Below are 17,671 nucleotides of genomic sequence, written 5' to 3' on the forward strand. Positions count from 1 at the left end.
CCAGCACTGGCTCTATTATCCTTCTCCGTGTATTCTCTGGAATTGGAAATCACTTCCTTCCAATGTTGCCTCTGATCCTCACTGCTTGATCACTAGTTCAAATTCCTTAGCAAACTCTGCCCTAGGAAAATCGAATTGACTGATCAACTCTCTGTGTATGTTCAAGTGAACCCCAAGCCTCAATATTATACTTTTTCTGTTGAGATTTTAACGGCCGAGATTAAGTCTCTAATCAAGGGCTAAGATTAAAACATGAATTGATCCTCCTTCTAGATCATTCTCACCCATATTTTGGTTAATACCCATTAATATTTTAATTTCCCTAAGTTTAGACTTAGGAACCCCATTAAAAATATCAATTATTCTAATAAAATGCAATCCAGGTGGAATTTCACCAAACGGTTTCTGGATTCTTTAGAACTCACGTGCCTTAGCCTCTCCATCAATTTTCAAGGCTAGAGCACTTCCAATGCTACCAAAAACTAACAAATGCAACTGCCTACAACTGCTCTTTAGGATCTGCAAGAGAACAAAATCCATACAATATGTAACGACCTATCTATAAATATAAAGAACACAAGAACAATAGCAGGCATACGATGCATGTGTCGCATACCCTGCACTAGTATTTATATATTAAATTAACTATAAGTAGCAAATATCATGACACTTCTTCGAATAGAGGTTTTACTTATCCATCAACACCCATATTGCTTAATGTATCATGATTAATGGGTAAAAACTAAAAGAGGGCTATATAAATTATATATTTTAAAACAGTTCGAAACACTCATGTAAAAGAATATTGAATGAATTCATTAACCAAGAGCAAACAGCTCAATGATAATACAAGGATATTTACAATAATAGAAACATCAGGTTTCTATGTAGAATATAGAAACAAACAGTTTCATCTAAGAAACTGCTAAAAGAATAAAAATAGCAACAGCTAAAAGACTGAGCATTAAATACTAAATAGAGATATTCTAATACCCTCCCTTAATGCTCAATCTATTTACAACACCAATAGACCCGCGGAATTTTACAAATTTATCAGGACCAAGAGGCTTGGTGAAAATGTCGGCGAGCTGCTCTGTTGTGGGAACATATTGCAGCTGAACTGAGCCGTCTTCAACCAGCGGTCGAATGTAGTGGCAATGAGTTTCCACATGCTTTGTTCGTTCATGAAAAACTGGATTCTTGGCAAGTTTGAGCACTCCCTGATTATCACAAAACAAAGTAGGCCCTGTCTGGAAAACATGCATATCTGCAAGCATACGACGAAGCCAAACTGCCTCACAGGATGCCTTAACTGCTCCCCGATACTCTGCTTCTGTTGAGGAGAGAGCCACTGCCTGTTGCTTCTTACTAGTCCAAGTAACAGCACCAGATCCTAGACTAAATACATACCCAGCTGTAGATTTACGATCATCAACCGAACCGGCCCAGTCAGAGTCAGTGTAGCCACGAAGAATAGGATTGGAGCTGCGAGTATATAAGAGGCCATAATCAGAAGTACCACGCACATATCGTAGTACCCGCTTTGCTGCTATCCAATGATCCGCTTTAGGAGCTGACATAAAGCGAGAGATGTAGCTTACTGCAAAACTGATGTCAGGTCTGGTAGCAGTAAGATAGATGAGACTGCCCACTAATTGCCTAAATAAAGTTTCATCCACAAGGGGAGAGGATGACTGAGCTGAAAGTTTGAGCCCTGGTTCCATAGGAGTCGTGGTCGGTTTGCAATCCTGCATTCTGAACCTTTCCACAAGATTTTTTGCATACTTGGACTGAGAGAGAAAGATCTGATTTTCAGTCTGCCACACTTCAACCCCCAGACAATAATGAAGAAGTCCCAAGTCTGTCATCTCAAAAGTTCTGCGTATATCTTGTTTGATCCCATGGATCAAATGTGCAGAGCTGCCAGTAATGATAAGATCATCCACATAGACAACCACAAACAAGATATCATCACCAGTATGCTTGATATACAGGTTTGCATCAGATGGGCTCCGCTGAAAACCCTGATCTGTCAGGTACTGGTCAATTTTCATGTACCAAGCCCGAGGAGCTTGTTTCAATCCATAGATTGCTTTAGCTAACCGACACACTTTCTGTTCTTGACCAGCAACCTTGAATCCTGGAGGCTGCGTCATGTAGACTTCTTCTTGAAGATCACCATTTAGGAAAGCACTCTTTACATCCATCTGATGAACTTTCCAATTGAACTGAGCTGCTAGGGCAAGAACAAGCCTTATGGTACTCATCTTGGCTGTAGGAGCAAAAGTCTCCTCATAATCGATGCCTTCCTTTTGTGAGAACCCTCGAGCCACAAGACGAGCTTTATACTTGTCTATGGTTCCATCAGCTTTGTATTTCACTTTATACACCCATTTGCAGCCTATGGGTTTTTTTTCGGCAGGAAGATCAGAAAGTGTCCAGGTGTGATTCTTCTGAAGACTCTGGAATTCAGCTTCCATAGCCTTTTCCCACTCAGATGTACCCTTAGCCTCTGAATAGGTTTGAGGCTCAAAAATACTGTGTAGGTTAGCCATAAGAGCAAAATTGACTGTAGACTGTTGTCTGTTCTTATGTCTAGAAGTTCTACCTTCAAGGAGCTCATCATCCCGGAGATCAGCTATGGTTTTAGCCCACCATTTTGGCCGAAGAGAAGAAGAACCTATATCAGGAGTAGAGGAACCAATATCAGGAGGAGGTGGAGAAGGCTCAAGAGCAATAGGGACAGCAAGAGGAGGATTAGCTTCTGGAGGAAGCTCAGATAGAGTATTATCAAATACTGATGCTACATCATCCCTCCCATCAGGTGGACTGACTGGAAGAAGAACACTGTGAGGCTGATCCTCAGAACGCTGCTCAGAAGAAGAAGACTGAAAGAATCCTCTGTCTTCATCAAATACTACATCTCGACTGAAGCTAAGACGACCAGTGGCTATATCTATCAGTCTATAGGCCTTGTGATGATCACTGTAACCTGTCATCATGAGTTTCTGACTTTTGGGATCCAACTTAGAGCGCTTAGCAGATGGAATCCAAACATATGCAACTGAGCCAAATACTTTGAGATGACTGATCTTAGGCTTACGACCATACCAAACTTCTTCAGGAGTCTTCCCTTTAACAGCCTGAGTAGGTGATCGGTTAAGAAGGTAAACAGCAGTAAATACTGCTTCAGCCCAGAATTTGTTTGAACTTTGGAACACTCCTGTGTTGTAACATGGAACGAGCCATTTCAACAACCGTGCGGTTGCGACGCTCGACAACACTGTTCTGCTGGGGAGTGTAAGGTGTGGTTAATTGACGTTTGATGCCATGAATATCACAGAAGTTGGCAAAAGCTGAGGAACAAAATTCCCCCCCATTGTCGGTCCTAAGGGTCATGATATTACAACCAGATTTTTTTTCAACTAAGGTTTTAAACTTCTGAAAGGTACTAAGAGCATCAGATTTATTTTTTAAAAAATACACCCACATCTTTCGACTGAAGTCATCTACAATAAGTAAAAAATATTTGCAAGCAGTGATAGAAGCTGTATTCATAGGACCACAAATATCAGCATGAAGTAACTGAAGTACCTTAGATGCGCGCCAAGATTCTCCATTTTTGAATGAAGACCGATGTTGCTTTCCCGCTTGACAGGCGCTGCATACCCCCAACTGCTGAGTCTGAATATCAGGTAATCCTGACACAAGTCCCTCCCGAGAGAGCTGAGAGAGATACTGCATATTGAGATGCCCATATCGCTGATGCCATAGAGTGCTGATGGGAGAAACACGTGCTGCTAGAGCCACTTCTGGAAAGTCACCGGTGTCAAGTAGCCTGTATAGACCATGGTCCTCTAGGCCAACAGCAACTATTAGACTGGTCTCCCTGTCAATGATGGAGCACTTGTGTGCACTGAACATAACGTCAAGCTGAGGAGAATTCCTCATAATCTGGCTGACAGATAGCAGATTAATCTCCATACCAGGAACGTAGTATACATTTAGAAATATGAGCGTGCGTCCACCAGACTGAATTTGAACTGTACCCCTGCCAGCTACATTGTACTTTTCACCTCCACCAAATACCACTGAATCACTGAAAGGTGAGAAGTCAATAAACCAGTCACGCCTGTGAGAGAAGTGGCGTGATGCACCAGAATCAATGTACCATGCAGAGGACGGAACATGTTCTGAAGACCTTTTAGCCATAAAGGCGTAAAAGGCAGAATCTGTCTGCTCGGAATGTTCTGCAACATTCGCTGTCTGATTTGGCCCTCCCTGTTTCTTCTGTTCAGAAGCAATCCTCTGTCGGCAATCTTTCTTCATGTGACCGAACCTGTGACAGTAATTACACTGCACACTTTTCTTCCTAGCAGGATCAAAAGACTGAGGAGAACCTTTCTGCTGAAAAGACTGATAGGACTGGTATTTTGCAGCAAATGCATTTTCCGAGGGCACTGATGAAGTACCACTACCAAACTGCTGTTTCCACCGATCCTGCTGCAGAAGTTTGGTACATAAATCTGGAAACTTCAGATCAACATTTGTGGTTGTAATGTTGAGTGTTTCGATGAAGTGTTCATAAGATTTTGGTAGACTCTTCAGAGTAATGACTACCATATCTTCTTCCTCCATGGTCCGACCAATGGCTTCGAGCTGATCTCGAATGTCTTTAATTTTGTTGAGATGTTCCTGTAAAGACATATGTTCATCCATCATGATGGAGAACAACTGATTTTTGAGAAAAAATGCTCTGCTTTTGTCAGATGTCTCGTGCAGTTCTTTCAACTGTTGCCAAATTTCGGCAGCGGTCTTGCCAGAGGGAATCTGTGGTAACTGATCATCAGCGACAGAGAGCTTGAGAAGCATAACAGCCTCCCGATTTCGATCATCAAATTTATCTTGATCGGTACCAGCTGTACCGGGACGAGGCTCTTTGCCCAAAATGAGCTGATCAAGACGCCTGTATTAAAAAATGGTCAGCATTCTTTGTTTCCAAATGTTATAGTTGCTGCCATTAAAGCGTTGATTTCCTTCTAACATCAGATTGCTGAGCGTGGCCATTTTCCCAAAGATAATACAGAAGTTTGACACACAACAAAGTGTAGCTGCCTGCTTAAAAATCTTCTTTCAAGATGACTGTACCAAATTGTTAATAAATTCTGTTGTGAAAGAAATAGACTTGCCCACAAAAAAAAAATTACTCAGATCTGATCACGCCACTTTAAAAATGACTGTGATGCTGGTTTGATCACGCTTAAAAAAATAACTGTAATGCTTACTTAAAAATGACTGTGATGCTGGTTTGATCACGCTTTAAAAAAAAAAAAAAAAATAACTGTGATACTTTATTCTGGTCCCACCGCTTCAAATCAGATCACAATAATCTTTAATCCACTTTCTAAGCAAAAACCGTGAAGCTGGAGAATACCTTTACTTGAAACTGCCGTCACGTGACCTGAATGATCTCGCTGCCGTCACGTGATCTGAATGATCTCGCTCTAAAAAAAAATTTTGATTTCTCAGCAAATAACGGTGGCTCGGATCTCGTCCTGCACGTCTTAGCTAGAATATATATATGAATTGCGGGCACAGTCGGGTCTCGGACGGACTCTATCTGGAGAACACCGTGAGCCAAACGCTTCGGACGCAATCAATGTAATACCACGGGACGTTAATGCAATACCACGGGAGCTATATTGCCGTAACTTTGATTTGATTCAGGCGTGCAATTACTGATATATTCCCGTGAGCGAAGACTGAGCGTCGAACTGTGTGAGCGAAGAGTGTGTTGCCACGTTCCCGTATGGCAAAGCAAGTCGAATTTTGGTGCCGCTGGAAAGTGCCGGAATTTTGATATGTTTCTAGCGTGCCTTGATTCGAATGGATCCGGAACCCTCCTCAGAACAGACCCCACAGCTCTATTTCGAATCTTGATTCTTCAAAAGCGTCGGCGGTCCTGCACGGCTTCCAAATTCGTTGATCGGATGGCCACAAAATAAACACGACTTCAAAACAAATAAACTGTTCACGATTCTGAGCACCGCCACACAGTTAAATCCTCATAAGATGATAATGCAGGAGATGAATCCCTTTCTGTATCGAGATTGACGACTGTAAGCTTTTATCACAATGAGCAAAGCCGAGGCTAAGACTCAGTGAAGGCTACCTGGCTTACAGAGGGCTCGACCTTAGAAAGGAATGAAGATCAAGAAATCTGCAGACCCTGAGAGCAGTTTCGAAATGAACTACTGAATTTTTCAATCTATGAAAAATTATTTCGAAAAAAAAAAAAATCCCTGAGCTCTGATACCATAAAACAGTTCGAAACACTCATGTAAAAGAATATTGAATGAATTGATTAACCAAGAGCAAACAGCTCAATGATAATACAAGGATATTTACAATAATAGAAACATCAGGTTTCTATGTAGAATATAGAAACAAACAGTTTCATCTAAGAAACTGCTAAAAGAATAAAAATAGCAACAGCTAAAAGACTGAGCATTAAATACTAAATAGAGATATTCTACTATATTTTAGATTATTAATGAAAATTATATTAATAAATTGATTATATATATATATATATATATATATATATATATATATATATATATATATATATAAGAAATTAATTAAAGGGGTACTTAGTATAATGTTATAATCTTAATATTAAAAGTACTTTAATCATAAAGAAAAATAATTAATCAAACTATAAATGAAATAAACATTTACGTGACCATAACAGAGATATGTGATACGTGACATGGGAGGTGTCACGAGAAGGTTGAGTGGTGGTCTGCTGGTGGAAGAGCGGCCATCACCAGGAAATCAGATAAAACCACCAAACAAAAGTTTAGAAGGGGGGGGGGGAAGGTAAAGAACGAAAGAACTGAAGGAGGAGGAGGATCATAAACTGAAATTATCCACAGGAAGGAAGAGCGCGGATTGTTCTGAGGTTCTGGGCACGGGGGAACAGTCTGCTTCGACTCAGAAGCTTACTGGACTGAGTAGCCAGGTTCTGCTCAGTTTGGCTGGGTGGATTCGGTCTTTTGGTAACCGTAGCAGAGCAGCTGGAGACATCAGCAACCACAAGTGCACAGGTAAGTACCTTCATTAATTCTGTTAGTTAATTCTGCAAAAAAAAAAATTCAAGAAATTAGTTACAGGTTCATTAATCTGGTTTAATGGCCCTTACACAATATCTGCTCAGAAGTTGCCCCATACCCTGCGACTGTCTTCTATTGCTGTGCGGCCTTCAAAATAACCCTAACAATCCCCAATCTTTCTTGTCTAGTCCTCTTCCTAAGCTCGACTGCCTCATGGATGAATATCTCATGAGGTGACCAATGCAAATGAGGTTGGAGGTCACCTTAATTTATACAAATCGGTGGAGGTCAAGAGATGTGTCTATTGGGATTGATGAACCGACATAGAGGAGAGGCTGACCTAGGTTATTTACATGTGAGAGAACATAAATTCAAAAAATCATTTCTCCTTATGCAAATTTGTCGATCTTTAGGTCGATTTTGGTCCTCTGGAAAAGAGGAATTCAATGCCATAATTATCTTCTTCCAATGAGCTGCCCAAAGTGGAGAATTTCCCTAGTTTCCAATTTTAACACTCCCTTTCAACTAGGGAGAATTCCACCTATCAATCCATCCATCATGATCTATCATCATGCCATCCTGTTGTCATGTACTATCTCTCATCTCTACTCTGTTGAAACACTGATATGAATAATAAAGAAGAATCGATTAAGAGTGAGTCACAAGACCTTGCCACTATCCACTGACAAAAGTCAGTCCACATAACCAGGGGACAAACCCCAATCAAACTTGATCTAAAGTGATCAAGTTGTTGAACATCATGCATCCTAGACATAGGAAGTACGACAATACATGATGCGTCCATTGGTAGTGCTATGGTCCCTATCCACTTTTCCCAACTCATTTGGCCAATTGAGAATTACTTCCCATGTGTCCCGGACTACGTGGGTAGGATGATGCAGGAACATCAACAGGGAAAGAATATATCACGTCCTGTTTACAACCACATGTAGGGAAAGGAGAAACCACATCCTACAAACACATGTCACAACCACACGTAGGGAAAGGATAAACCACATCCTACAAACACAGGTCACAATCACATGTAGTGAAATGATAAACCACATCCTACACGCATGCAAACCACCAAGAGTAGGGAAAGGATGAACCACGTCCTACATGCATGCTAACCATCAACCGTAGGAAGGATCCTACACATGGGAAAGGATGAACCACGTCCCACCAACATGTCAACCATCAATTGTAGGGAATGAGCATCCTGCATTTGGGGAAAGGATGAACCACATTCCACTGACATGTCAACCATCAATTGTACGGAATGAGCATCCTACATTTGGGGAAAGGATGAACCACGTCCCACCGACATGTGACAACCAACAGATGCCTATATGCATCTCTCACTGGGGTATCCGTAGGAGAAGGTGAACCACTCATCTTGCTCATATGCCATAAGAGAAGGTGAATCACTCATCCTATGCATATCTCATCAATCGTAGGGGAAGCTGAACCACTCACCCTACACACATGTCAACCATCATGGGGTATCATAGGGGGAGGTGAACTACTCACCCTGTACACTGCGCACCTATAGGGCAAAGTGAACCACTCACCCTATGTTTGCTCATAGCTCAAGAAGTACCCCAAGTCCCGAAGGGATCCCAGAGTCAATGTTCAATCTTAACCAAAGATCCCTTCATATAGGGAATAGTGCCAGGCTGCTTTCTGAAAATTACGACTAGATCTTGGTGATGATATCGGATCGTCAATGGGAGCCTTATAGCTCTACCCAGCGGCATATAGATGTATACACAACTTTCTATAGCAGAGATCTAAGCAGCACTTAAGCAGCCTTTTGCTTCTTGCATATCTTGATGAAGAAAATGTTTAATTGTTCTTACTTCTCTTACCAGGGAGACCACAAGCCTAAGCTTGTCTTTTCAGAGTACAAAGTGTTCATCAGGCAACCTGCTCATCATGAGATCCATCCACTTTGCAATCAAACATGCCATAAACATAAAAGTCCTTTGCTGTACCATATCAAGTGGTAACTAGAACACTGGATTCTCTGAATCCTATTCTGCAATATACAATAATATGTGCATAAATAACCACTGAAGAGTTTCCTTAAGTGGCTATGTTGGCTGCTTTATTCATTCTGCTTCAATAGTGCTTTAGAGTAACAGACATCAGACTTTAATTTATTTAGGAAGTAAAGGTGATAGCACATAGATGTGCCCTTTTCATTTGACAGGTCAGCCACGTCCTTTATATAATCTTAATGTGCAGCTTATCCAATATATAGTATTCGACCATAAATCAACTTAGAGTCTTCATATCAAGGTATACCCCCGTGTCCCCGTGCATAGTCTATATCTGGATCAACAGCTGCTGTATTTTACCATACTTTTAATGCTTAGAAACAAAGCTAGATCTTACATCTTAAAATTACCTATTTCAGTTGAAAATGAGAGCATCATTATATTATCAAAACATTACAGCTCCCTCTGAATCCTTGCTTTAGGAGAACATCAAGCCCATGTCAAAGATTATCATGCTGCAACCAAGTCTTTATGAATACTTCTGAAGGTGAAACTGTAAAACCACCCTTGCATAGATACCTACTGTAGTCTGCCAGAATAATGGGATGCTGGAGTTAATTCTGAATCATTACCTTTGATGCCAGTCAATACAACAACTGCAATCTTCTTCTTGCTGAAAGCAGGTGCTAATGAAAGTTGAAACTAAAACACATTCAAAAATCTGCAAAGTAAACACTCTTACTGCCATACAGTCATTACTTCAGGAACATCCTATTGCACATCAGGACTGAATATTGAAGTCCTTGCACAAGATGGCATCTTGATGTTTCTACAAGAGTTAGAACGAATCTTACTGATTAGTTGATTTTTGCATACCTCCACAAATGATCATTATAAGATGATGCCAAGATTCACTGAAGCTGCTTCAAAAGATAAGGAATTTGAGATTTACATCTGTCTTGTTCACAACTTTGATTGTGAACAAGACCATAACACAATCATTAATATGCAGGGTTTACATAATGATGAACAAACCATAAGAGATGATTTGTTTGCCATTCACAGAATACTGTCTTCACATAGAAGATCTGATGTCACAGGTAATAGTGAGGTTTATAATAACTTCAGATCTTCAAACTTCCAGGAGGATCATTTCCACTAAGGTCTTTTCTTACTGACATAATCTCAGTTCTGCCACTTAAAGCTTTAAAGCTGAAAGAGGATTGACTCCATTATACGAATCAAATGCTTCCACCACTTGATGCCTGATGCTATCCTTTTTTCCAAAAAAAACAAGTTTTCTGATGACTGTAAAAAACTCACAAATGCTCAACTGATATAAGAAATTCAAGCTGAGAATATACCTAGGCTTGATGTTGTTACGGTAGAATGTATAAGACTTGGATATCACCCAGAGATGAATATGATCAACATTCACTTATAGTGCCATATCAATATTCCCATTCCAATATTGTTCGACTGCTATCACAAATGAGCTGAGTGTCAATGCCAAATGCGTAGAACTGGGTGATGATCTCTGAGGGCCTGCATTGACACTGGAGGGCTTGCGTGGGTGACACAGAGAGGCCCAGTGCTGACGCAGAGAGGCAGGAGCTGATGCAGAGGGTCTGGGAGCTGCGCAGAGGCCAGCAAGTCTGATGCTGAGTCTGGGGGAGGTGCTGGAGAATTTATCTCTGTTGGGTAAGCCAGTTTGGCACCCAGTTGTACTCAAGAATAGCTGATTAATAAAATCCTCCTCTGCTGCACCGGTTTTCCCGCATTGGGTTTTTCCGGGGACATTTGTCCAAAAATAACTGTGTTGATGTGTTTGGTTTTTGTGCATGTATTTGTTTTTGTTCTATGGTGTGATATCTGCAGTAGAGTTTATTTTAATATTTACTGAAGTGATTTCATAAATAACTTATTGATGAATAAGTAGGAAAAATAAATCAGTTGCTGCAGTAATAAAATTTTTACAGAAATTAGGGTTGAATGATGATGCCCAAACCTTCGGACTGTTAGCCTTTCAATGCCTGCAAATCTACTTAAGTGATCTTCTTTGAAACTCAGAGAAACCACTGGTCCGAGTTCCCTAAGATTGCTAGTTCAATGTGATCAGAAAACCTTTTTGCTTGTCAAACCTTGACTTGCTCTTTTCATAGCTGAATGTGATTTTTGCTAACCTGCATATTCTTCACGAGAAGAAGCCCTGAAACGATCAAGGTTATCTATACGACTTGACTTTTGTTCCATAGACAGATGGAAATGGCCTTTCTCTACCTCAGAACAAAGGTCTTAAACTCGACATCATTATAGCTGAATACTTACATTAAATCTTAGACACCTTACCTCTTAATTCAATACTCAAAGCAGAGATATAAATCCATCCATCCTTTGCTCCTAATTAATGCAGCAATCCGAGGAGAGTGAAGTCTTTCTTGAGGAAGATTTTGCACTTATAGATTATGCCAAATGTGCAATCTTTCTTCCAGACTTTAAGAGAGAGGAGATCTTGTAGACTTGTCAAAAAAAAAAATCTTGGTGATTGTTCTTGCTTGGGCTTGTCTCCACCTGAGCTCTAAAACCATGTTAAATTTAGAATTAACATGTTCTTTGCTTGGGTCAGTTATTTCAATGTTCCTTGATAGCTCAATTTATATTTCCATTTCTTTTATTCGCAATCACATAAACCCAGTGTTCCACGGGGACTCGCTCCCCCCCCCTAGGGGTCTAGTTTCCTCGCTCCCCCATGCTCCGGGGACTTGGGGACGAGTAGGGGTCGTTTCCCCATGCTCCCAAAAATGAGGAAACTCAAGGGGACGTGCCAGGGGGTCGTTTCCCTTTCCTGAGGGGGTGTTTCCGAAAAGGGCGATGAGGGGGGTTGTTTCCCGTCTACATCTTCCACTGCTAACATTTTGGAGGTTGATAATATGATAGAGTGTAAGATTCCAACATCAAGTCGTATCTTGATCTCACATATGTAGAGCACGTTTTGTTGCAGGATGAAGAAACGGCTCAACCCCATCACTAATAAGTAATATAATTGTTAATATTTCTAGATACCAGAGTCTCCAAGGTATAAGTACATGCACCACCCTCATATTCTTTAAATAACGTCGCATTCCTATATCGCTGGAAAACACAGTATTTTGATCACTCCAAATATATATACATAAACTCCAGGATGTGCGTATTTGTTTGACGAAATGGCGTACAAAATTTTCATATAGAATGTATATACACGTTGGAAGAAAGTGGTTGACTGAAGACGCTCCCTTCTTAGCATTATATTTGTATTTTTGATGACTATAGATACAACGATTTCTGTCACTGACTTAATATATGTGTCTGGTTTAGCAGAATTGTGGAGATCTCTGGAGATTTTGAAATGAATATAATTATGCTATTAAGCAGCAATTGTTCTTGAAAGTTTGAAGCAACGCCCGCTCAGACCGCATGGCCTTTAATCCCGTAAGAAGCTAAGGATTTCGAGGGAAGATTGTCGTGGCTTGTGAGAAAAATTGTATTGCTAAGCGGCTCATCCTTAATTTCACACCGTGCTTTATAAAGTTGTTCTTGCAGGTCTAAAAGAAAACATTAGATTTGATTGTTATGGGTAAAATTGGGATTGAATTTTGTAATAGATTGTTTAGTTTATGATGTATGATTATAAATTAGAATTTTAAATTTATATGATATTAGAAATTTAGATAATGATATTCATATCAATGATCATGCTTTGCAGCTTTTCAATTCAAACCCAATTGTCATAGTGGACTCAATTAATAAATTATATTTTATATTTATAAGTTTTTAAGACCCTGACGCTCCCCCACGTTTCCTAAAAAGTGGTGGGGAGCTTTTGCATAGGCCAATCCCGCGCCTCCTCGCTCCCTCGCCCCCTCGTCCCGGAACCTTGGTGGAACATTGCATAAACCATTATGACATTGATGATAACTGAAGAAAGAATATAAACCATAAATGCAGAGGACAAGCCAAGACAAGAGAACAAAAAAATGGCTCAAGCCAGGGAAAAACCCCAAGATAGGGAAAACCCTTGATCAATCTTCCTTATTATTAATATCAAGTGCTCAACAGAGAGAGAGTACAATAATTCTAGGTCAAATATACTTGACAAAATTGCAGATAGATCAATGGCCCAAAAATTGTAATTCCAAAGGAGATGAACTTAACACTAGAGTCAAACTGTTGTACAAGCATAATCTGATTAGAGTTGCTTTCATTTCATAGCTATATATACATACCTCTGATTCTGAATATACTGCTGTATTTTTCACCACAAGTTAGGGCACCCATCAAACATGAAGCAGTCCTCTTTAACCCACTCAATCTCCTCCAAGCTGCCTCCTAACAACTGCGGCTAGACTTCCTTTATCTCAGTTCCAACTTGCGGTTGTCCAGGGCTAATTAATAGTGCCAAACTACCCTCATGGTACCCTGATCTGAAGTAGGTAAGGCCTGCAGCCTACCTGAACTTTCTTCTATGGCTGCGACTACATGAAACAGGGCTGAACCACTTCAGAATCACACTAACAATCAGCCCAGATAATGCGGCTGCCTACAACTGCTCTTTAGGATCTGCAAGAGAACAAAACCCATACAATATCTGTTGCCTCATACCCTACAACTGTCTTCTGCTTCTCTGTGGCCTTCAAAATGACCCTAACAGTCCCCAATCTTTCTTGCCTAGTCCTCTTCTTGAGCTCAGCTGCCTCATGGATGAATCTCTCATGAGATGATCGGTGCAAATGAGGTTGGAGGTCACCTTATTTTATAGAAATCGGTGCAGGTCAAGAGACGTGTCTATTGGGCTTGATGAGCCGACATAGAGGAGAGGCCGACCTAGGTAATTTACAAGTGAGAACATAAATTCAAAAACTCATTTCGCCTTATGCAAATTTGTCAATCTTTAGGTCGATTTTGGTCCTCTCGAAAAGAGGAATTCAATGCCATAATTATCTTCTTCAAATGAGCTTCCCAAAGTGGAATTTGGCCCTAGTTGCCAAGTTTAACATGTTGCCATAAGATGCTTCTATCTCTCCTTATCAACTAAATCTGTAACATCAACCAATCCAAGCATGCTTCTGAAATATTCAAACTTCTTATTCAGAAGAGATTTCGTTAACACATCAGCTACCTGTTCATCTGTCGGAATATGTTGTAGCTTCACGACCCCATCTTGTACCAAACTTCTAATGTAATGGTCGTTTTTATTGATATGCTTTGTCTTGACATGGAATACAGGGTCTTAAAACATCTTGATGTTTCTTTGATTATCACAATTTATTACTGTAGGAATTAGAGGCTTTCCTAACAAATCTGACAAGAGTTTTCTTAACCATACAACTTCTTTTTCTACTTCACATGCAACAACATATTCAACTTCAACACTACTTAACGCAACAGGATCTTGTTTTTTACTCGTCCATGAAATCATTGTAGATCCCAAATTGAAACAACCACTGGTAGTGCTTCTCCCATCAATGTCACTGCCACCCCAATCGGAATTGGTAAAACCTATTAACTTAACTTCCTTTCCATCATACTTCAGGTAGTGATGAATTGTTTCACGTAGGTATCTCAAGATATGCTTGACAGCTATCCCAGTGGTCATGATGAGGCTCCAATTGAAATTGACTAAGCACATTTACAACAAAGCATATATCAGGTCTAGTATTTACCAAGTACATCAAAGAGCCTACCAACTTATGATAGCTTGTAAGATCAATGAGACTAGAGTCAAAGCTTCTCAAATTCTTGAGATTTGTGATCATGGGAGTGGTCATGGGCTTGGAATCCATGATACCGAACTTTTGTAACATCTTGATTATGTACTTTCCTTGACCAATATATATCTCACCGGGTTTCTGCCAAACTTCCAAGCCCAAGTAGTAATGCACGAGTCCCAGATCTTTCATTTCAAATTCAACTGCCAACATTTTCTTGCATTCTAGAATTTTGCACTCCACACTTGTAATAAATAAATCATCCACATATAAAAGTATAATAATTGGTTCATTCTTCACTATCTTGATGTAGAGGTTTGCATCGACAAAACTTTTGACGAACCCAATCCTTAAGAGATATGCATCCATCCTTGCATACCAAGCCCTAGGAGCTTATTTCAAGCCATATAAAGCTTTCTTTAGTCTGCAAGCATAAGTATCTCTACTATTTATCTCAAAGCCTTTCATTTGTTCAATATATACTTCATCAATGGTTCCATTTAGAAATGTTGTTTTGACATCCATTTGATGGATATTCCATCCCATAGTAGCAGCTAATGAAACCAAAGATCTAATAGTAGTGTACCTGGCAGTGGGAGCAAAGGTTTCTTCATAATCTATTCCTTCCTTTTGAGATAAACCCCTTGCAACAAGTTTGGCTTTGTATTTGTCTATGCTTCCTTCTACGACATGTTTGATTTTGTAAATTCATTTGGAAGTGATAACAAATTTGTCACTAGGTCTAGGAACGATTTCCCAAACCACATTCAGTTGAGAACTCAATAGGGAAGTGATTATGATTAATTATCTTTACTTGATAACTGCTTGTGATGTTCTTTTACTTATTATCTTTGTTCCTTATTATTGTATTTTTGAATCATCAAACAGCTACCAAAACAGGAAGAACAAGAACATGGAATATAGGCTGCAAGCTAGGGCCAAAACCTCTCCACTTGAGAGGAAGACCTACAAATCTCTTCACTTCCTTATAGATTCTTTAATTGACGAATTCCAAGACCTTAAAGCTGACTTCAAAACCCTCCAAGACCAAGACCAACCCTCCGGATGATGTGCTAACCCTGATCCTATCAAACCTAGACAAATCTCTTCCAACAACACTTCTTTGACCTCCAACTGCAAAAATTTCGGCCTCCACTGCAGATATGAAATTTTGGCCCCCAACAGTTGTTGGTGCCACACATGTGAGCTTCGATATGTCTTCTGAGCCCTCCTTTGACCTTCGCTTGAATTTTCCTTACTTCAGGAGCATGAGGATTACCCTTGGTGACCTTCACTTGACCAACTTGTCTCCTCTTCTCCAAGATCGAACTTGAAGATAGAAACCCTAGGTCTTGCTACAGAAACCCTAGTTCTCCTTAGCACGTGTGAGAGAAAATAGACCAAACAAAAGATCCTCTTCATCCTCTTCTTCCTTCGTTGCCTTCTCCTTCCTCTTCCTTTGCTAGAATGAGTGGTGAGTCAATGTACTTCAAGTGGAATGAGTCCTCTTCTATTTATATGCTTCTTCAAAGGTGGATGTGGCTCTTCCTTTAGGCTGACTTGCTAGCTGCTAGGCCGACTTGGTCTTGGAGGGTATCTGGACACTTTTTAAGACAAAAATAATTTTCTTTACAAGTTACAATGTGCTCAATGGGATCTTTAACTTATGACAATGACTCTTAATTTCTTGACCTAGGACACACCCTAGAAGCATTCAATGGTTCTTGACCTATAAAATAAAAGACCTTGAGCATGAAACCCATGCTCCAAAATAATAATAATAATTTTTCTTTCATTTTATAATTTACAAGAATCAAAAATATATTTCATACTTATGAAGACCAAACCTAGTTACACATTCTTCAAGATAGATTGATATTCTTCCTGCATTGCTTTCGTCCAGTCTTCTTGATGAGTGACTTCTTCAAACGTAGTTGGTTCTTGTTCGATTAACTTCGTCATGTATGTTGCATATCGTAAGTATCTTTTTCAATCTTTGCGCTTTCTCTGAAAGATCATTTAGTTGCTCCATGTCCTTCGACATCTTCAATTGTAGCTTTTAACCAATTTGGTCTCTTCTTTGTTTCGGGAATAATTATAGGTTGAAAAGGCTCACTTGGTCCTTCTTCCTCTTCTTCTTGGTTTGTAGGCGCCTTACCATGTTACTCTTCTTCATCAAATAGAGGTACATCTTCTTCATTGGATTCGATTGGTATATCCTTGGATCTTTTGTAGGCATGGTTTTCATCAAATATAACATCCTTGCTAACTTCGATTTGTCTTCCTTCTTTGATGTAGATTCTATAAGCCTTTGATGAAAGGCTATAACCAATGAAGATACCTTTTATACTTGTAGAGTCTAACTTCTTTCACTTGTCTTTTGGAACATGGATGTATGGGAATTCAAGTGTGTGATTGTGAAAATACCAATTGAACTTATTTAGTGTTTTTCATAGTTGTAGAATTGTTGATTCCAAAGGTTGAGGCTTGAGGCACATTTTTGTAGAGAATACTATGATTTTGATTTTCTCAACTATTATTTATTCATTTATTAGGGAAAATAAAATGAAATTGCGTGAAACATTCATTATAATAGTATCTATACAAACATTTGAGCTAGTATAGTATAACATAGATGTCTGTATAGGTTTCCCTTGTTACTCTCACATACTGTAATGGAAATTATTTCAAGGGAAAATAACATTACTTTTCCTTCTGGGTAGTTTTCTCTAAATTGTCTTTCTTTAGGTATGTGTTTGGGACAAATAGTGTCTTTCCTTTATGACACTTTTCCTTGTTTCTCCATCTT

The 17,671-nt window shown here is 39.6% G+C and overlaps 1 protein-coding gene across 11 annotated transcripts in view; it reads left to right on the top strand.

Moving 5' to 3' along the window:
* The window catches only part of LOC149235884 (uncharacterized), a 363,269-nt gene that overhangs the window by 242,286 nt on the left and 103,312 nt on the right, over positions 1-17,671 (top strand). Inside the window, exons 6-7 of one of the 11 annotated variants that reach the window (XM_089372267.1) lie at positions 16,964-17,047; positions 17,161-17,378. The exons of 9 other annotated variants lie outside the window; for them this stretch is intronic. In XM_089372267.1, coding sequence (XP_089228393.1) covers positions 16,964-17,045 — 82 coding nt within the window. In that variant the 3' untranslated portion in view covers positions 17,046-17,047; positions 17,161-17,378. Of the gene's footprint in view, positions 1-12,475; positions 12,606-16,963; positions 17,048-17,160; positions 17,379-17,671 lie in introns of those variants that run through there. One more of the 11 variants, XM_089372268.1, reaches the window with a different exon arrangement.

The sequence above is a fragment of the Pinus tabuliformis genome, chromosome 8, assembly GCF_031772625.1.
Source record: "Pinus tabuliformis cultivar Carrire ecotype Pingquan chromosome 8, CPIR1, whole genome shotgun sequence".
NCBI classification, from domain to species: Eukaryota; Viridiplantae; Streptophyta; class Pinopsida; order Pinales; family Pinaceae; genus Pinus; species Pinus tabuliformis.